The sequence below is a fragment of the Phocoena phocoena genome, chromosome 16, assembly GCF_963924675.1.
Source record: "Phocoena phocoena chromosome 16, mPhoPho1.1, whole genome shotgun sequence".
Taxonomy (NCBI): Eukaryota; Metazoa; Chordata; class Mammalia; order Artiodactyla; family Phocoenidae; genus Phocoena; species Phocoena phocoena.
This window is the reverse complement of record NC_089234.1, coordinates 62885748-62906906: the sequence shown is the minus strand read 5'-3', so window position 1 is coordinate 62906906 and position 21159 is coordinate 62885748. Positions and strand designations below refer to the sequence as shown.

Here is a 21159-nt window from a genome sequence, read left to right as displayed (position 1 = left end):
CAGGAATAAGGAAGGCCTCCACAATGCCAGAGAAATCCTGACCCGCCTGGGAGTGGAGCCATCTGATGACGACTGTATTTCGGTCCAGCACGTGTGCACCATTGTCTCGTTCCGCTCTGCCAACCTAGTGGCTGCGACGCTGGGCGCCATCCTGAATCGTCTTCGAGATAACAAGAGCACACCCAGGCTGCGGACCACGGTTGGTGTCGACGGGTCTCTTTACAAGACGCACCCACAGTGAGTCTGCCCTTTGCTATAATTGGCACTCAATACCCGCCTGGGCTAAGGACTTTCTCCAGAGGGCAGACTTTTGCACCCAGTGAAGGTTTCTGGCAGACAAGATAATACGTAGTTCTGGGCAGAGAGGTCAGAGTTGCCCACCTGGGGAAGTATCCAGCCCTCAGCCCTGGCGTTGCTTCTGCACTGCACTGTCATCTCTCCTCATTTCGTAAGTCTTGGTAGAGATTTCTGTAGCTGCCAGGAGCACTGGGTGGAATATGTCTGTATCTTGAATTCTCTTGCTTGTCTGCATTTCATCAGGGACCCTCATCCTCACTGTAGCTCGGGTCATAGGTGTAGTGCCCACATTCCTATTTTAGAAGCTCCGATGAGTTTCTAAAGCCCCTTAAACCCTCAGATAGTACTTTTTTAAAATGGGTAACTTGTTGATGCTTTGCATCTGAGAGACAGAGAGGGATTAAGTTGTTAAGTGGTCCCCATTGATGCTGCCTTCTTGTGTATTGGACGCCTTAGCGTCAGAAGCCTTCTGTGGCCCCTAAGGACATGGCCTGAATCTATTAAAAAGGCTAAAGGTGAATTCTATGTCTTCATGTTCCGAATTTTAACAAGAACTGCCTGCGATGTGATTTTTTTGTACAGGATCTCAGGTATTTCTCCCATTGTATATATAATGTGCCTGTGAAGTGGCCTTGCAGATACTGTGCCTTCATACCCAGTTCTAGTAACAGTTAAATAAGGATTGACTTAAACTGAAATAGTTCAGTGTTGCTGAGGGGATAGGGTTTGAGCTAGTTAGCTGCTATTATCTGCCAGGTTCATAATTTTATTTCTATATATTCTTAGAGTTTTTGTAAAATTCTTGATAATGCAATTAGCCATCATTTTTTTTTTTTTTTTAATTTCTTGGCTAAGTTTTGGACAAGACAGCTTAGGGATTTACATCACATTAAAATAATTTTCTAAAAAAAATAAAAAAAAAATAATTTTCTACTGCGGTAAAATACACGTAATATAAAATGTATCATCTTAGCCATTTTTTGAGTGTACAGTTCAGTAAATTTAAGTACCTTCACGCTGTCGTGCAGGCATCACCACCAGTCATCTCTAGCATTTGCCTTATGTATTGAGGTGCCCCTATGTTGGGTGCATAAATATTTACAGTTGTTATATCCTCTTCTTGGATCGATCCCTTGATCCTTACACCAGTCATCTCTAGAGCTCTGTCACCTGCAACGTCACATTTTAAAAAATAACTTTGATTAAATACTGATTATTTCAGCAATAAAATATTTTTGGTATAGAAACTTCAGATAGTTCAGAAAATTACAAAGAGAATAGAAGTCATTGTTAATCCCATGCCCTGGAGCTGACCGCTGTTAACATTTTGAGGTTCCGGTTTCCCAGTTTCCCATGGCAGGCAGCCTTCCATACTTATAACAGACCACAGACCTGGAGAAAGTTCTATGTCTCACTGAGTTCTGTCCTAAAGTCCTCTTCTAACCACTAAAAAATATCCCTAGTCTTGGGGGCTGAGGGAAAGGGCCAAGTGAAAATGGAAAACAAGAGAGATTCTTGCTTGATTGAGCCCTTGCTCAGTGCCAGTTATTCATCGAAGATGTGGTGAACTCACTGAGTTCCCACCACATCACTGTCAGCCAGATGCTGTCATCCACATTGACTCCAAGGTTAAGTAATGGAACAAGGTCCCCTGGTACGGAAGTGGGGACACTCACCCTGTCTCCTGGTCTGACTTTTAAACACTGGGCTCTTTTGGGCTCTTTCTTGACCACTGTGCTGTATTATCTCCTTGTCATGGTAGACAACAACATTTTTTTGGATCCTGAATTTTCTGTATTTGATATTCTTTTTTTTGTTTGTTTTGGCCTCGTGGCATGTGGGATCTTAGTTCCCTCACCACGGATCAAACCTGTGGTCCCCTGCAGTGGAAGTGCAGAGTCCTAACCACTGGACCACCAGGGAAGTCCCTCGATATTCATGTAACAATGAGAGCCCTCTCTTTTTATGTGTCACTGTGGGTGATTTCAGTTTCCCCTTTTTACCTGTCTGCATTTGGTAACTTTTCTACAGTGGATGTGTTGTGTGACTGGAGTAATGCGGAAAGCAAGTGTAGAAAATGGAATTAAGGTGTACAAGAAGAAAGAAAGGGGTCCTGGAGGTCCCTACAGTCCGGCTCAGTCGGCTATTGTGGCCTCCACACCCCAGGTATTCCCGGCGTTTCCACAAGACCCTGAGGCGCTTGGTGCCCGACTGCGATGTGCGTTTCCTCCTCTCGGAGAGTGGCAGCGGCAAGGGGGCTGCCATGGTGACCGCAGTGGCCTACCGCCTGGCTGAGCAGCACCGGCAGATAGAGGAGACCCTGGCCCACTTCAGTCTCACCAAGGATACACTGCTGGAGGTGAAAAGGAGGATGCGGGCCGAGATGGAATTGGGGCTGGGCAAGCAGACGCATGACAAGGCCGTCGTCAAGATGCTGCCCTCCTTTGTCCGGAGCACTCCCGATGGGACCGGTGAGGACCTCTGTTGGGGGCTGACACGCCCCTCCCGCTTCTCATACCAGTGGCTGAGTCACGGTGGGGCTGCAGGGTGGTTGGCTTCTCCAGTAGGTGCTCTACACTGGGGTGGCATGATTTTGGCAAGAGCTACAAACTCACTCAAACCTCTCTCTTCCATTTTTACCACCGACTTGCCGTGTGTGTGACTCAAGGCAGTCTATTTCCCCTGGTCCAGCCTCCCAGGCAGGCGCTGTCTCTAAAACCACAGCCCTGTTCAGAATTAGAAAGTGTTCTTAAGAGAACAGAGTTGGGCAGATCCCGAAGCACTGAGATTGCTATAGGGCCTCTGATAAACACAGGAAAGTAGAAGAAGGGTAAACACTCACTGCCCCTTCCTAGGTCCTGGTGGAGAGGCACACGGAGGCCTGGGGATTGTTATACCCGGGTAGATTGGAGCTCAGCGTCCAACCCCGTACTGCTGACCTTGCTGGTCCTGTTGGAGCTGAGCACTGGGGGGATGCTGATGACTGTTTGTGATATGAGTATGTCCTATGTGTAAGCTACTTACTCTTGCATTATAAACCACCGTGAAACTTAGTGGCTTTAAACAGCAGCCACTTATTGTGGCTCAGGGGACCCTGGGTCAGCAACTTATCGTTGCTCATCTGGGCCAGGCTTGGCTGAACTTTCATTCATGCATCTGCAGTCCCTGGGAGGCTCTCCCTTACATGTCCAGCATTTGTCTGTCAGCTGGGGTGTAGGAGTGCCTGGCCACGTGTCTCATCCTCCAGCGGGCCGCCGGTCTTGTTCACATGGTAACAGCAGGGTCCACGAGGGAGAGGGAGACCTCAAAGCCTCTTGGAGGCCTAGGCTGGGGCTGGCTCAGCTCCGCTTCTGCCACACTCTGTTGGCCAAAGCAAGTTATAAGGCCAGGCCAGATCCAAGGGGAGACGGAAATAGATTCCGTCTTTTTTTTTTTTTTTTTGTGGTACGCGGACCTCTCACTGTTGTGGCCTCTCCCGTTGCGGAGAACAGGCTCCGGACGCGCAGGCTCAGCAGCCGTGGCCCACGGGCCCAGCCACTCCACGGCATGTGGGATCTTCCTGGACCGGGGCACGAACCCGCGTCCCCTGCATCGGCAGGTGGACCCTCAACCACTGCGCCACCAGGGAAGCCCAGATTCCATCTTTTGACGGGAAGAACTGCAAAGTCACTTTGCAAAGAAGCCTGCATACAGGGAGGAATGATTGTGGCCATTTTTGTAACACTCTACACATTGACATACATTATTAATTTTTATATGAGGTTCCCTAAGATCAGGTCATTGTTGCCAAGCTTTTTAGTAGCCTGGTAAAATCTATTTGTTTACTGTGACAGATGCTTCATCCATGGGGCCGTTTGTCCTTCTAGCGTGGCTCAGAGGCTGCGGTGGTCATGAGTTGGTGCCCACCCTCTCTGAGCCTGGGCTGTGTGCTGAGGGAAGACTTAACAGCTTCTCCCCTATATTTAATATGTGGCCTCCTCCCTTGAAAGTCTGACGTCTTGGGGCTACTGGCTGCCAGGAGGCAGTACTAACTCTTCTTGACCTTCTTTATATTCTTGACCACAACAGAGCACGGTGACTTCCTGGCCCTGGATCTTGGAGGAACAAATTTCCGCGTCTTGCTGGTGAAAATTCGTAGTGGGAAAAAGAGAACAGTGGAAATGCACAACAAGATCTACGCCATTCCCACAGAAATCATGCAGGGCACTGGGGAAGAGGTGAGACAGGTTTGCTTTTACACCACCATGGCATATGTGCGTCACAGACCTGGCCAGTGGCATCGTTGGGCCCCAGAACCTGCATGTGATACATGCCGCTGTGCAGTTGTGTCTGTGTGGCCCGAAAGCATCAGGTACATTCAGCCATGCTGGGCTTCGGATGCTCAGGGGCTGGGAAGATACTAGGGAGAGGGGCTTGCTCGGCATGTGTCGGGCGCGGGTGTGTATGTGTGTGTACTTGTATGTATGCACTGAAGGTGTGAAACTAGAGGGTACATGAGTAAGCCCTTCTTTTCTCCTAAAGCTGTTTGACCACATCGTTTCCTGCATCTCTGACTTCCTGGACTACATGGGCATCAAGGGCCCCAGAATGCCTCTGGGCTTCACGTTTTCGTTTCCCTGCAAGCAGACGAGCTTGGACGCGGTGAGTCTCCTTTTTCCAGGCATCAGACACCGGGCGGTGCTGACTGTCCCTTGGCCAGTGTGGGTCAGCTCTTGAAGCCTCTCCAGCCTCTGTGTCCTCCCTCGATTCTGGGACAGTTTAGCTGTCACAGTGGGTTGACCCAGGCCTTACGCCACACCCTCCAGCACACCTTAAGACTCTACTCTTCTTTCATCTTATCATTTAAAGAATTCACCTCTTCTGGGAAGCCTTCTGGTCCTCCAGGCAAAAAGAATCTCACCCTCGTGAGTGTTCCCTGTTTCCTCTCATGTTGCCTGGTTATAGCACTTCTTACACAGTTTTTAGTGATCTTTGGTGTCTCTCTTTTCTGCGACGTTGTGTGCTCCTTGAGCCGAGGACCTGTGTTCCCCACAGGCCCTAGCACAGTGTGCTATCAGAGAAGATGCTTAATAAATGTTTATTCAATAAATGGAATGAACCAGGGCTCAAGGTCAGGGCTTGAGCACCTGCTGAGGACCACGAGCTGGCCACACAGTTCCTGCCCTCGGGAAGCCGCCAGTCTAGTGGAGCATCTCAGCCTACTCCAGCAACACTGGCACCACGCTTAGGGGTGTTGGCAGGCCCGGGGGGACGTTCTGTGTGGAAGGGAGCGGTTGTGCAGAATCCTGCAGGCGAGACCCATCCTCTGTGTTTTCACAGGTAGAGGTATGGCCAGGGAGCAGGCCCCGGTGTTGGCATCACATCACGCGGGACCTTAGGCCAGGGTTTGAGGCACATGATTGGCAGCACTTGGCAAGCTGGGCAGGGCCACCTGCCTCTAGAAGCCAGTTAATCCAGATATAGTGCTGACTCGGGTCTTTTTCCTTCTTAATAACTCTTTTAGATCTCAACAGGTGGATCCATGTAAACTTGGTTTTGCAGTTTTGAAAAGGTCTGGTGATTTTTAAAAGCCGTTCACTTATACCGTCATCATAGTGAGGACACACCCAGCAAGTATATACACTACACTCCAATCAAACCTAAAGTTTACTTTAGGTAGTAACAGTGTTACTAAAAATTTGCATTTCTCCACTTATGTTTTTGGCAAACTGTTCTTCAGAGGAACTAGTTGGTTATACCACGGGCAGCACCGTTAACTTTCTATGCCTCAAGTTTCTCCATCTGTGAAGTGGGGGTTACAAACCAGACCACTGTGAGGACAGCGAGAGGGGGCAGGCCTGCGGAGGACTCTTTGTATTTTATTGGTTTATGCTTAAGATGTTCCAGCATCGTCTCACTATCAATTCTTAGCAGGTGTTACTCTGGAAGGAGGGGGTGGAATTTTGTATTCTGCCTAGAAGGATTAATGACACAGGACTCTCCCACTGCCCTTCCTATTGCAGGGAATCTTGATCACCTGGACGAAAGGTTTTAAGGCAACTGATTGCGTGGGGCAGGATGTAGCGACCTTACTGAGGGATGCGGTAAAAAGGAGAGAGGTAACTATTAAAAGGATGTTTTTAAAAATCTTTCATGGGCTTCCCTGGTGGCGCAGTGGTTGAGAGTCTGCCTGCTGATGCAGGGGACACGGGTTTGTGCCCTGGTCCGGGGGGATCCCACATGCCGCGGAGCGGCTGGGCCCATGAGCCATGGCCGCTGAGCCTGTGCATCCGGAGCCTGTGCTCCGCGACGGGAGAGGCCACAACAGTGAGAGGCCCGCGTACCGCAAAAATAAAAAAATAAAGAATTCATACGATACAGAACCCTGTGAGAAGGTTGTATTAAGGTTTCCCCAACTGATGGCAATAAAAGAGAGCAGAACAGTTTTGTGTTATTAAAGGATAGTTTAAGGAAGGTAAAATCATGGCTCTCCTCCAGCTTGAAAAAGGGAAAAGCAGCCCCTGGCCGTGGGGCACAGCCTGGCACTGTCGCAGAGCACAGCCGTCATCACAGCCCCCTTGCGGCCGCGATGGAATCAGATGAGCAGGAAGCACTGCGTCGTCATGGCAGAACTTGGCACGTGCTCGGAGATGGCCCTGCTTCCTGACAGCATCCAGTCCTGAGCAAAACCCCACTTCTTAGAACCCTCCCTAAAACCACCAGCGCAGGCTCAGATCCTATAACTGTGCTCTCTAGTACTTTCTGGCACGCACCATGGAACGTGTTTGCCTGTGCTGCAACCAACCAGTCAGGAAGTGCAGCTTTGTCCACTGTGGATATGTTTCTGTTGGTCTTTGGCTGGAGGACATTGACTGACAAAATATAAAATGAAAAATTCTGAAGTTTTTATTTAACTCATTAATTAATGAGGGAATCAGTTAGAAGTTAAAAAAAAAAAAGTCCGTTCAAGTGTCTCCAGTTCAGAAGAGCAGGTTAATTAATATACACAAGCAGTCAGGGAGGCTGAAATGTATGGGTTGGAAGAGGGGTCGATTGTTCCTGGAAGAGGGTGCTAGACGACAGCTAATATTTCATTGAAAAGAAACCTGATGCCCTGTTTTTGCCCATTTCACAACTCTTAATCTCAGTGTTCTTCCAATGTACTTTCCATGCGTATACCAACATACACACATTTAAAAAATGGGAGTCATACCATGTATACTATATTACAGCTGACTTTTTTCACTTACTATGAAATAGGAGTCTTTTCGTGTCGGTACATAGAGGCCAACCTCATTCACTTTCTTGGCCGTGCAGGATTCCGGAGTTTGCCCGAACCGGGCCTTACATGCCCCTTTTGATCTAGATTTGGGTTGTTTCTCCTTCTGGCTTGCATAAGTCACACAAATACCCTTGTATGTGCCTTTGTGTACCTGTATGCTTGTCTCCGAAGAACAGATTCTAAGACATGGATTTGGTACTTCCATTTTGCCCTCTGAAAGGCTATAATACTTTAACCTGCCAAGAGAAAGAGTTACTTGGCCATTGTCCCTTGTCTGTTCTCCATTCCGCAGTGCCCACTGGGCTGCCTCTCTAGGACTCATTGCCATTTGTGAAATGGGTAGAATACTTCCTTTCTTCAGAGCTCAAGCTTCAGATACATCATTAACAGTAGATGTTTAGTGAAGAAGCATTTCATTACCTTTCACAGGCTGGTAAGGAAGCTCTTTCAGATGATGCACCAGCAGCTTTCTCACTGCAGTGCAGCAGTGACCCTGCAGAACTCAAGCCGGGCAGCACTGTCCCTCCCCTAAAGCTAAACCTGTGTCTCTTTCTTTCCAAAGGAATTTGACCTGGACGTGGTGGCTGTGGTCAATGACACGGTGGGCACCATGATGACCTGTGCTTATGAGGAGCCCACCTGCGAGGTTGGACTCATCGTAGGTGGGTGTCCCGGAAGGTCTTTTTCTGGGGCAGGGTAGGCTGGGTTTTCCTGTTCTGTGGGGCCCTGAGCCAACAGCTCAGCCCTTAGTGTGAGACAGTATATCTGTCAGCACTGTTCCCTTAACCACCTCCAGAGTTTCATCATGGCCTGAGGCTGCAGGGCTCTTCAGGGATTTCCCCTCCCAACACCCAGCCCGCGAGGCTTCCAGTTGACCGCAAACAGATTGTCAGCAGGAACGGAGCTCTCCAGGAGTGCGGACCCCCGGTGGCTCACACGGCCCCCAGGTGGCTCACACGGCCCCCAGGTGGCTCACACGGCCCCCAGCGGACGGGGCCTGTGGCTGGGAAGAAAGCAAGCCTCCTCTTCTCCTGACTGTGGAGAAGGGCCAGAGGGCAGTCTGGGCGCCATTGGGCCTTTAGCACCAGTGGTCCCAGCTGCTGAAGTGGGAGGCATATTACTGAGCCAGAATCTGGGTCTGCTCACCTGTACACAGTAAAGCCAATCTGCTGACACTGGCTTGTGGTGAAGGAAGAGTGCAGCATTTTTTATGTTTTGTTATGTTTTTGGTTTTTTGCTGGGGGGAGCGGGGAATAGACGAAGAGTTAGATTAGCATAGGACCGAAAGGGCAGCGTTTACTGTGAGGCGCCATACAAGGAGTCCAGGACAGCCAACACTCAGAAAGCCTGAACTCCCACTCTTCATCTCGGTGCGCGGGCCTCTCACTATCGCGGCCTCTCTTGTCGCGAGGCACAGGCTCCAGACGCGCAGGCTCAGTAGTTGTGGCTCACGGGCCCAGCTGCTCCGCGGCATGTGGGATCCTCCCAGACCAGGGCTCGAACCTGTGTCCCCTGCATTGGCAGGCAGATTCTCAACTGCTGCGTCACCGGGGAGGCCCCCAGCATAGCCTTTTTAAAGGCCAGGTGAGGGAGGGGCGTCTCAGGGTCTGTGATCAGCTCATGCACAATTCTCTGGTTGGTTGATGGTGAGGTAACAGGACGGTGTCACAGGGGTTAACATTATCAGTCCTTAGGCTCCAGCAGGCCTGGGGCTATGTTCTCAAGGTCATCAAGTAGCTAAAATCTTCCATTTGGTGGGGGTTTTAGCATAAGTGAAACAACTTAGGGAATGTTCATCAGACACTATTATCTAGGTACTTCAGAGAGGAGCTAAAATAGAGGATATGGGAGAGGGGTCTGTCCCGGGAAGGCCCCATAGGGTCCTGCTCGGTTAGAGGCAGAGGGATTATCTGGCTTTGCAGGTTGTTCCCTTATAATCCAAGCACAGTAGGGGTCTGGGCCTTGAGAGCACAAGATTCCAGAAGCTTCTTGATTTTAGGCTACAAGAAAAGCATTTGCCTAACTGATGCTGTTCCTAATGTCAGGGATGCTGGGAAAAGGCCCGGTTTCTTAGCTAACACCTGCAGAGCATCCCTTGGCAGAGAGAGTCAGCAAGCAGCCTGCTGCGTGGACCTGGGAGATTGGGAGAAGGCCCCAGCAGGCTGCCTTCCTGGTGCCAGGAAGCCCTTTTCATTTGTTAAACCACTTTTGGCTCCTGTGGAAATTTTAAAAAGCTAGGGAGCAGCTCCAGGTAAATGTCGTTTGGGGCCTGGCTTTGGGGCTCTTTGTTTCTTCTTTCTTTTGCAAATCTTTCTTTCTCCACCCGGCCCCTCCCTTCCTTCTGCTTGTGAACGGGCTTAGGTGTGAAATGCAAAGCTAGAGTGACACAGCACTTTCTCTTCTTGGGCCTGACCTCACCTTCCTGCCCAGAGGTCAGGCCCGCAAATGCCGGGGGTCCGGAGGTGGGGGGTGGGGGTAGGGGGTTCTCCCGCTGCCTTCAAAGTCACTCTTTCCCTCTGTCATCAGTTGATCTCTGCTCAGAACGCCCATGAGCAAGAAGTATAATTTACATGTTTTGGCTTTCTTTGCACCCCTTCCATTTCTGGGGCTCCTCTTCTCTCAGTTTTACACTTTGGGTGAAGGGGAGTCGAGAAAACGAAAATAATCCAGTTACGTTACCCGAAAACTGGGTTGGCTTCTTGGTGGGTGTCAAGCTAAAGGACACAACCAAACCAAAGATCAGAAGGAAGGATTTATTACTTGCAGCAAGTAAAGAGAACACTGGGGATCTTTCCCAAAGCAGTGTCTCCTCAAACAGAAAAATTGGGGAAGTTTTAAGCTAAGGGTATGTGCATATTCATGAAGGGGCTTGGGCAGAGGAGAATTCGGTATAGAATTGGGACAAAGGTTGACAGAGTCCAGGCTTCAGTTGATTTAAGTCACGAGGGTCAGGAAAGGTCAACATCACCATCCCTTAGGTTACACTTGATCTGGTGGTTGAGTGCCCAGCGGAGGTTTAAATTCTGCAAAACAGCTCAAGAAAGTGCTTCAGGCTAATCTTTACCACTGAAACAGAGCTAGGAGCCTTTACAACTGATTTATGATCTTTGCCATTGTTACTTCTCATGCCTGGTAACAGTTGGTCCTTTTGTTCCCTTAAAATCATTATTACTGAGACCTGTTCAAGAGCAAGCATTGTGGCCAGGCTTAGACCACAAAATGGCTTAGGCCAAAATGGCTCCTCTTATATCAAGAGAGTCATGCCTGTTTGTCTTTCTCTGGAGACTCCCTACCCTATCTGCTTACAGTTACACAGTCAGAAGCATCTGTGAATTCTACTTAAGTTTCTTTAAAGGGCATAAAACAGCCAGAGCCCACTTGTCTAGCTGGTAGAGGTGTCCTTGTGTCCCTTAAAGATGTTGAAAATCCATCGACCTCTGTCTCCCACCCAGGGTGGGTCCACGGTGCTCGAGGGCCTTGCGGCTGCAAGTGTAATCCCTGGCCAGCAGCCTCAGAATCACCTGCGAGCGTGTTAGAAATGCAAGGTCTTAGGCCTCACCCCAGACCTCCTGAATCAGAAAATCCATCTTAACAGCTCCTCAGGGGATTCAGGTGTATGTTAAAATATCTGTGTGAGAGACTCCTTGGTTAGTTGACTGGTTTTTAAATTTCCCGTCCATTCACTGAGACAAGGCCAGTGACCACAAGTTTGGATGTCTGGCTATTAAATCTGCTGTGAAAGTTTTAGAACGCTTCCTCTCAGCATCTGTACCTAACTACTCCTAGTCAAGAACAGCAAACAGTTTGTGGTCCAGCCCTAGTCCTTGGGGGGCCACAGTCTGACTAGCCCTGCCCTGGGGAGGTCAGGGATGGAGATCAGAGGCTCCTGGTCCCCTGGAAGCCGTTTGTCTGTTTGTGTGTATACAGTGTAGGGGTGCACTCAGGGAAACATCCCTTTTCTCAGGAGAATCATCAGAATCTCAAAGAGATCTGTGATACCAAAATGGTGAGGAACCATTGCTTTAGAAGGGCACCGTTGAGATGCTCAGGACACTGTCCTTCCCTAAACTAACTGTGGCCTCATTCTGGAACACACAGGAGAGTTTATTCAGGCAGAGTCCACGGCCAAGTTTGATAAGGAAAGATAAGTGTCCATACATGGTGGGGTAGTAGACAACCCCTCCATGTAATATTTTATATGTATGTGTGTATGTACATATAAATACAGTATATGTGTGTGTATGTGTATGTGCAGAGAGAAGGAAAGAGAAATAGAGAAATATCCTTCCAGTCTGAATGCTGCCTGAACTTCTACCATTGAAAATACATCCCTTTGTTGTAAGACCATCTTGTATTAAAATAAACATAGCCCTGTGTGGACAGGTAAACACACGAGGCTCTCGGTGTTGATGTCTTAGTATAAAGTAAGTTAATCAAATGCTCTGGGCAGTTTTAACTCTGATTTTGCCTTTATATTTTGAGATTTTTCCTGGAAGACATTGGGAAAGTGAAGCTATTACTTTGTTCATCTCAAAAGTGTGCCCCTCTCTGTGGAGCCCCAGGCCCCAAGTCTATCTGCAATCCCCCTACCCACTAAACATGGTGGTGTGGCCAATTCGTTCTCTCCTCGTGTATTCCAGGGACGGGCAGCAATGCCTGCTACATGGAAGAAATGAAAAACGTCGAGACGCTAGAAGGAAACGAGGGCCAAATGTGTATCAACATGGAGTGGGGTGCCTTTGGGGACAACGGGTGTCTGGATGATATCAGAACGATCTATGACAAACTGGTGGATGAATATTCTCTAAACGCTGGGAAACAAAGGTAATCCCACCTGGTGGAGGAGACGGGATGGGAAGGCATTCTGCCTGTTACAACGGAAGAAGTTTCTAGGAGTGGGGTTTGCACAAAGCCTGGAGACTGTGGTCCCTCAGGTTCACTCTTGATCTTGGCTTTTGGCCCAAGGAGAGCAGAGAACTTAGGGGTGGAGGGTGGTGGCAGCACATGGTACAAGATGGCCCAGGGTTGATGTTCTGTGCAGGTGCCTCTGGGGACGGGGTAGCAGTGGCCACACCACTCCTCTCAGTGACCGTGTTTATCCTGCAACATTCTGGCCTTCTCATTGCTCTCTGTTTCTTCCCCATCAGGCTAATAGAAATCTGTTGGTCAGCAGGTTTTTGCCTTGTTTAGTAGGACACATTTGACCTGCAGTTGTTAAAGGGCAAGGGGCAAGGGAAATTAGGACGTCGCCAGCGGGAGTGGGGGGCTCCCCGTCACCGGTGAGGCAGAGGCCCGCCACCGCCAATTCCTCCTTTTCCCATGGCAGACCTCATGCACCACCTAGTGGCTAATTGGATCTTTGCAGCTCGGGTGTCAGGGACCCTCCCCAAGATGGCAGTGTCCACCCTTCCCAGCATAGAGACAAATGACCCCTTGTCTCAAGCTCCCAGGGATCAGGCCATCCTCTGCCATAGCCAAGACGAGGCGGTCTAAGCCGTGCCCCCAGGAACAGAATGAAGAGCTGGGGGTAATACCTCCCAAACATAAGTGATTCTCCAGCTAACCTCAAGATTTTTGTCTTTTCCAAATACCACCTATGCTTAATGTTTTTCTTTAAATCAGCTTGTATTCTTACATTTAATGAGGGAGGAAAACCAATATTACCATAAAATGGATATAGTGTAGAACAGCGTTATTTCAATCCTAGCTACTGTGCCTACCGACAGCTCTACAGGAAGACCCCCTTTGTTATAAGGGAGCTCAGCAGAGGTTGGAAGTGGTTAGAGCCATATCAGCATCAAACTTATCAACACCAAGGAGATGTCTCCTTGATGGAATGAAAAGGACTAGATGGGAATTGATGATAGGAGTTCTATTTCGTGTTTTTCCTGTGGACCACCCGAAGTCTTCTGGAGTATCCACTTTCCAGTGGAGTCGTGCCAGCTTGGGGACACTGGGATGAGGTGTGTGCATGGAAGCCTTTAAAGCCCATGCCATTTCTTGAGGCTCCTGAGCATGGAGAGGACAGGAATTAAAAGCCCCCACGAACAGGTGACCCTCAGGGGTGTGGTGGCCACCTGGGTCCTCCAGCCTGTGTGGCTTTATCACTCTGTGGGTACTTGACCAGCACTCTGGGTTTTGGCAAAACTTTCCAAAAATCTAGTGGGAACTTTCCCTGTGTTGTCTTGTTCCTTTAAGCCGTTTGCTGGTTCTACAGGTATTGATTGAGCACCTGACTGAGAGCAACGCTGAGCTGTGCTGGGCCCTGGGACTCAAAGCTGAGCAAGACACACATTCTCTGTCCCCTCAAGGCTTTCGCTGCAGGGGTGCCAAGGGGCGGAGAACCTGTGTGTGCTGTGAAGAAGGGAGGGTGCATGGGAGCTGAGATAGGCAGGGTGAGGACAGACCTCTTGGAGCCGTGCTGGGCAAGTTGAGAGCTGAGAGCTGGAGTGGGGTTTCGCCAGACAAAGGCAGGGAGTCAGGTGAGGAAGAGGATGGTCCAGCAGCGAGACAGAGTGCTGGTACTTTCGCGTCTGATCCTGGGAGGGTTGGGGATTCCTCAGTCCTTCCCGGTCTCATGCTCTGCCTCTGCCAGGGAGCACGGGGCTGGGTGCACGGGTTGGTGATGCCGGTGAGGCACAGTAAGGCGCCCGGGTTACTGTGAGACCGCAGGCTTCATACAGACACCCAGTCCCCTCCTCTCGTTCCAGGTATGAGAAGATGATCAGCGGTATGTACCTGGGTGAAATCGTCCGCAACATCTTAATTGACTTCACCAAGAGGGGATTCCTCTTCCGAGGGCAGATCTCTGAGCCGCTGAAGACTCGGGGCATCTTTCAGACCAAGTATCTCTCTCAGATCGAGAGGTGAGTGGGCAGGGCCTTCCCTATTAGAGGTGGACCTGGCCAGGGGGCTGTGATGGGGGCAGTAGGCAACATAGGGGACATTTTGGCCATTTGGGAGAGTTTTGTTCTTCCTCTGGAGTAGTAGGCCCTGAGCAGTTGCATTTTGAAGTTCCATAATTTTACCATAAATCATTTCCTTTTATTCATCGTGTATGTTAGGGCATTATATTGATTTGTTTGAAATCATCCTGTGTGTAAGTAGGATACATTTCAGGATAGGAAAGGTGCATCACAGATACTTGTATTGAAGGACCATTGAGGCCAGAAGAGCCAAGCACCCCTGGTCTGGCCTCACCCTCTTTTCCTCTGAAAGGCAGCCTAGGATGCATAGCTCCCCGCCCACCGTGCCCCCCCAGCGAGCTGCTTCTGTCTTCCTCCTGTTTTTCTCATGTAGAGTGAACATTTCATCTGTGCCTTTGCCATCTCCCACAGTGAGCTGTGAGAAGAGGTGGAAAAGTGCTCAGCAAAAGAGCTTGTGCAAAAGCCACCTTCATACTAGAATGGTCACGATAGCAGTACTGACATTGGCTCGGCTCGGGTCTGCCCCTCGCTTTCGCCCAGGCCTGCGTCTGTAACCTTCAGGTAGAGCTCACTGCCCACCAGAACCCACGCGGTGAAGTGCTAGCTGCAGACAGCGGCCCTGCGGCACTGACCCTGGAGGACTTGGGCACGTGGAGTGATAGTATTTCACAGCTGTTGGGGGACGGGCACCATGATAGGGAACCAAGCTCCCCACTGCTTTCTCTCCTCATTCTAAGTTCACCCAAGGGCCAAGTGTGGAAAATAGGAGCCAGAGAAAAATGAGAAGAAAATATCAGTGAATACTTCTTGTTAACATTTTTTTATTGTGGTAGATATTATAACATTCAATTTACCATTGTTACCATTTTGGAAGTGGACAGTTCAGTGACATTAAGTACATTCACACTGTTGTTCAGCCATCGCCACCATCCATCTCCAGAACTTTTTCATCATCCCGAACTGAAATTGTGTACCCATTAAACACTAACTCCCCATTTCCCACCTCCCCCCAGCCCCTGGCAACCACCCTTCTACCTTCTGTGTCTATGAATTTGACTCCTCTAGTGACTTCATGTAAGTGGAATCATATAGCATTTGTCCTTTCACACTGGCTTATTGCACTTAGAATAAGGTCTTTAAGGTGCATCCATGTTGTAGCATGTGTCAGAATTTCCTTGCTTTTTAAGGCTGAATAATTCTTTGTATGTATACACTACATTTTTATCCATTCATCCATCCATGGACACTTGGGTTGCTTCCACCTGTTGTCTGTTGTGAATAATGCTGTTATGAACATGAGTGTACAAATACACAATTGAGTCCCTGCTTTCAATTCTTTTGGGATGTATACCCAAAAGTGGAATTGCTGAATCACATAATTATTTTACTTATTTATTTATTTGGAGGAACTGCCGTACTATTTTCCACAGTGGCTGTACCATGTTAACATCCCACCAACAGTATATACAAGGGCTCCAACTTCTCCACATCTTCGCCAACACTTATTCTTTTCTGTTTTTGTTTTTCTTTTAATAATAGCTATCCTGATGGGTGTGAAGTGCTGGGGAAGGTCCTTTCAAGTGTGATAGCAAAGGAAGAGATCATAAAGAAAAAAATGCCAAATTTAGCTGCATAGTTCTATAAGATAAAAACAAAATCCGTCATCAAGCTTAAAAGACAAACAGAAAACTAAGGAAAACATTTGCATTATATATGCAAGATGCAGAGCATGGCATGGTGGGCAAGAGCTTTGGCAGGTCTGGTCTTGAGACCTGCTCTACCCCATTGGCTGTGAGCTTTGGGGTGAGTTACTCGATCTCTCCGAGCCTCAATTCCCGCATCTTTAAAATGGGAATAATCATACATGGATCAGTTGGCTGTTCGGAGGAGGAATAAGGTGATGTATGTAAAGCACGTGTCACATAGTAAGTTCTCAAAAAAGGCTGACTGTTCTTACCACTGCTGTTGTGTTCATCATCAGTCATTGTCAACTCTTTCAGTTTAATGAGGAGACAAATATCTCAGGAGAACAAGAGTTTTGGTATAAGGTAGTTCATATGGCCAGTAAACAAAAACAGTAATCCTTACTAACAGAGAGGAGCACAGATTAAACCAGTGTGATGCCATTCTTACCAAATTGTCCAGTGTTTTTAATTTTTTAAAAAAATTTATTGGGCTTCCCTGGTGGCGCAGTGGTTGGGAGTCTGCCTGCCGATGCAGGGGACGCGGGTTCGTGCCCCAGTCCGGGAAGATCCCACATGCCGCGGAGCGGCTAGGCCCGTGAGCCATGGCCGCTGAGCCTGCGCGTCCGGAGCCTGTGCTCCGCAACGGGAGAGGCCACAAAAGTAAGAGGCCCGCGTACCGCAAAAAAAAAAAAAAAAAAAAAAAAAAATTTACTTCTTTTATTTATTTTTACTTTTGGCTGTGTTGGGTCTTCGTTGCTGTGTGCGGGCTTTCTCTAGTTGAGGCGAGTGGGGGCTACTCTTCGTTGTGGTGCGCGGGCTTCTTGTTGCTGTGGCTTCTCTTGTTGCGGAGGACAGGCTCTAGGTGTGTGGGTTTCAGTAGTTGTGGCACGTGGGCTCAGTAGAGGCTCCGGGCTCTAGAGCGCAGGCTCAGTGGTTGTGGCGCATGGGCCTAGTTGCTCCGCGGCATGTAGGATCTTCCCTGACCAGGGCTCGAACCCGTGTCACCTGCATCAGCAGGCAGATTCTTAACCACTGTACCAGGGAAGCCCCTTTCCACTGGGGACAAGTAAGGCCAAATACTCTGTTAGAGACAGTAAATTGATATAACTTTCAGAAAGGCACTTGGCAATACGTATCAAAAACCCTTTGACCGAGAAATGTATCCTAAGGGGAAAATATGACTTGCACCAACAGGAACAGCATCAGAGTGTTACTTTATATTAACAGAAAATTGCAAACAACTTAAATTTCTCTAGACTGGCTAAATAAATTATGGTCATCCCCAGAATAGACTACTATGGCAGCTTTTACCAATCTTGGTCTCAGACAAGGAGGTGGGAACTTGCTCAGATGTTTGAAGCATGAAAAACAGCAAGAAAGAAAACCATAAATAAAGGACAAGCTTGCAACATTGTTAATCAACTACACTGCAGTATAAAACAAAAATTTAAAAATAAACAAATAAAGAACAAGCCTATTCACATATCAGGACAAAGACATTGTTTAATGATATCCAAGAAAAATAGATTGGAAGGAAATATATTTAAACGTTAATAGTATTTTCCCCAGTGTTGGGATTGTAGATAGGTTTAATTTTCCAATTTTTATTTTTCTAGATTTGCTAGTTTTTCTACAACTTAACATGTAATACTTTGGGGATCATTAAAAAAAATAGACAAGTAAATGTTATTTTGAAGGGGAGAGAAAACCCCATGACACTTTTCGTGGATAAGTGCAGTGATTTGGGGCCGGCTCCTTTGGAGTCGGCGGCTTCTGTGCTGCTCTCGTGGGTCCTGCTTCATCCAGCCTCCTGGCTTTTGTCCCCCACAGCGACCGATTAGCGCTGCTGCAGGTCCGGGCCATCCTCCAGCAACTTGGCCTGAACAGCACGTGTGACGACAGCATCCTCGTGAAGACCGTGTGCGGGGTAGTGTCCAAGAGGGCCGCACAGCTGTGTGGCGCAGGTATGGCTGCCGTGGTGGACAAGATCCGCGAGAACAGGGGGCTGGACCACCTCAACGTGACTGTGGGCGTGGACGGAACGCTCTACAAGCTTCATCCGCAGTGAGTGGGGCTTCCGGTGGGGATGGGCAGAGCTTCCTGGGCAGGCAAAGCCCCTTTATGGCTATGGGACATCAGGATGTGATTCCCACCAGGAAAGTTCCTCAGCAGGACACAGCCAACCTGCAGGCTGTGTGGTCAGGGTGGGGCTTGTCTGGGACGAGGAAATGAGCTGCTCTGAAGTTTACCTGGGATGCCTGGGGAGGTGGAGAAATGGCTTCCCTTGGCCAGCTCACACCTGTGGCCTGGCATTTCCTGCTTTCCGCTCCTCCTGGGCCTCTCTCATCCAGGTGGGGAGCAGGAAAGGAGGTAAGGGTGGGTGTGCACTTACCCATCAGCCTGGCCGGGAGGCTGTGTTTGGTAAGCGGGAAGAGGGAGTGAAGGAAAGCGGAAGAGGGCCCACTGTCTTGTCCACCTGCTAAATCAGTTTGTCAAGAGCCTTGGAAGGCAGGAGCGGTTTTGGCCCTGGGCTTTGTAGAAGGGAGGCGGGTGGGATGTGACCTCCCTGACGTTTTGGTCGGGTGTCCAGCACCCCATATGCTGGAGGAGGAGAAGTGAGCCCATCTGCTCTTTGATCTACCACACATCCTAAAGCTTGGCTCTTATGAATAGAGTGACCATATTATTGTCGAAATGGAGGTACTTTTGCCAGCCAAGAGAGTGCTACTAATAATCACACTGGGACTGTCCCCAGTCAACTGGGCCGCTCACTCCACCTAAAAGCAACCTCACCCAGCTCAGTGTAGGCATTGCCTGCCTACGTCATGGCCGTGGCTTGGGATGAAAGCATCTGTTGGGCTCCACCCCGACCTCTGTCTCTCCACCTTTACAGCTGTCCTCGTTGTCACTGTGGTTTAGAGCTAGGCTTTGAAGCCGCGCATGGACATGCTTGGTTTTAATCTTGGTACCACCATGTAGGAGCTGTGCTCAGTGGCTTCATCTCTGCCCAGTCTCCTCTTCTTCATGGGAAAATGACCACCGGCAGGCCGGACATTACAAATATAAAGTGTGGGACACCTAGTAGGAATTCAGCAAAGGGCAGTCAGTATTTCCTCTAAGAGCCCCACTGCCCTGAGTGTTCATGGGGGTGGGGGGCTCCCTCTCTTAGCTTCAGGTGCTGGGCTGGGGTCTCAGAGGACTGCAGCTGGGGGTGGGTGATGTTCGTTTCCATGCAGCTTGCTGAGCTGACCCAGTGCCGGACCAGCTTGGCCCGCAGGTCCCAGCACCCCTTCTTGGTTTTCTGTCCCCTCGGAGCCTCAGGCTTTGAGGATGGGAGCCGTCTGGGTGCGTTACTCATGCCTTAACCCTCAGAAGGTGTACAGAGCAGCTGGTTTTGGATTCTCTGTTGTGCCTCCCTGCTGCAAATTGTAACAGGACTGGCTGTAAACCCACTTTCTCCCAGACGTTCTCAATAAGCCACAGCTGCTTCCAAGCAGCCCCTCCCATCTCGCTTCCCTCCTTATTGTTAGGGTGCTTCAGTGTCTTCAGGTGGGTCCGGCATCTCTCCTCATATTCCTCTACCTACCCTTCTCTATTTTTGTCTTTTTTAGTTTCTCCAGAATCATGCACCAAACCGTGAAGGAACTGTCACCAAAGTGTAACGTGTCCTTCCTCTTATCCGAAGACGGTAGCGGCAAGGGAGCCGCCCTCATCACGGCAGTGGGCGTTCGGCTCCGGCAAGAAACGAGCAGCTAAGAGTCCTGGACCCCCCAGCCTGCTGCCCTTCCAGCACTTCTCTCTTCAAGCAGCACCCCCCTGTTCTGCCCAGCGAGCTGTGCTGGGAGACGCCAGCACCAAAGCCCGCCAGCACCACCGCGGGGAGGAAAACAGAAGCCAACTAATGGCGCGTAACATAGGGTACAAAATAGAGTGTGTGCTGTTGGTAATCTCCCTGACCTCCAGATCCCTCCTCACCTGCCCTGCCACTTTGCATGATTTGACTTCAACCTGGTCGTACGTTCCCCACATGTGAAGTTTTAGTGGCGTCCGTTTCTAACTTATGCATTAGTCCAACAGTTATTTATTGGCCCAAAATGAAAAGTCACACCATCTGACAGGCCTTATGGGCCTCCGCAGCCCGTCCTTGGGGATGTGTCCCCCGTGTGCAATGTATTTTCACCAGCAGACACTGCCGGGACTCCTCCCACGGGTGCGTCAGCCGCCGCTTCCTCCCGGCCCCGCACCCATTGCTGTCTGGTGTCCCATCAGGGCGTGTCAATGCCTCTGAACTGTGTGTCCATGGAACTGGTCATAGCCACATTGTGACAGTCTTGCATCCTGTCTGTCTTGGGGAGGGGAGGTGGGCAGTCCTGCGGGAAAGTGTCTTGTCTCCGTTTGGGTAAAACGAACCAATCAAGAAACAGTACGCTCATTGGAATTTCCCATCGCTTTTGTGAGCCATGTTGTATGACCTAGTAAACTTTGTACCAATTCAAAGACCCGAGTGACGCTTAATGGCTGGGGAGTGGGGAGGACATCGGGGGATGTGGCAGAAACCAAACCCTGGGGGGTCTCGTGGCCTTCTGGGTCAGGGCAGAGTTTTAAATGAAGGCTGTGTTCTTCAGCGTACAGCCTTCTTTTGGCTTGAGGACTTCTGTACTCTCCCTGCAGAGGGTCAAGAAGTAGCCTCTCCCCTTCTTCTAGCACCTGCCCTTCCAGTTCCCTGCTCCAGCCCCGGGGGCCTACCGCAGGGAGGGACTCCTGCAGCCCCCGCCTCGACACCTCTCAGAAGGTAAAGGGATGGAAGGCCTCCGTCTTCCAATAGCCTGGCCTCCTCACTTGTAGTTGGAACAAAGGAAAAGTCAGCTTGGCTTGCGGGGGCTGTTGGAAGCCCCATGAGAGGACAGGGCAACACTGGCCCTCCCTCCTGCTGTGCTAGAGCGGGTCCTCCCCTCATCACACTCTGCCAACTCCAGGACGATGGATGAAG

At 49.6% G+C, this 21159-nt stretch overlaps 1 protein-coding gene across 2 annotated transcripts in view; it reads left to right on the top strand.

Annotated features, from left to right (window-relative positions):
- Positions 1-20666, top strand: part of HK1 (hexokinase 1) — a 71178-nt gene extending 50512 nt beyond the window's left edge. For both annotated transcript variants that reach the window (XM_065894640.1, XM_065894641.1), the window contains 10 exons: positions 4-237; positions 2464-2768; positions 4366-4514; positions 4819-4938; positions 6300-6395; positions 8121-8220; positions 12199-12382; positions 14269-14424; positions 18000-18233; positions 19781-20666. In XM_065894640.1, the coding sequence (XP_065750712.1) occupies positions 4-237; positions 2464-2768; positions 4366-4514; positions 4819-4938; positions 6300-6395; positions 8121-8220; positions 12199-12382; positions 14269-14424; positions 18000-18233; positions 19781-19925 (1723 nt within the window). In that variant the 3' untranslated portion in view covers positions 19926-20666. The remainder of the gene's footprint in view (positions 1-3; positions 238-2463; positions 2769-4365; positions 4515-4818; positions 4939-6299; positions 6396-8120; positions 8221-12198; positions 12383-14268; positions 14425-17999; positions 18234-19780) is intronic.
- Positions 20667-21159: the final 493 nt, after the last annotated feature.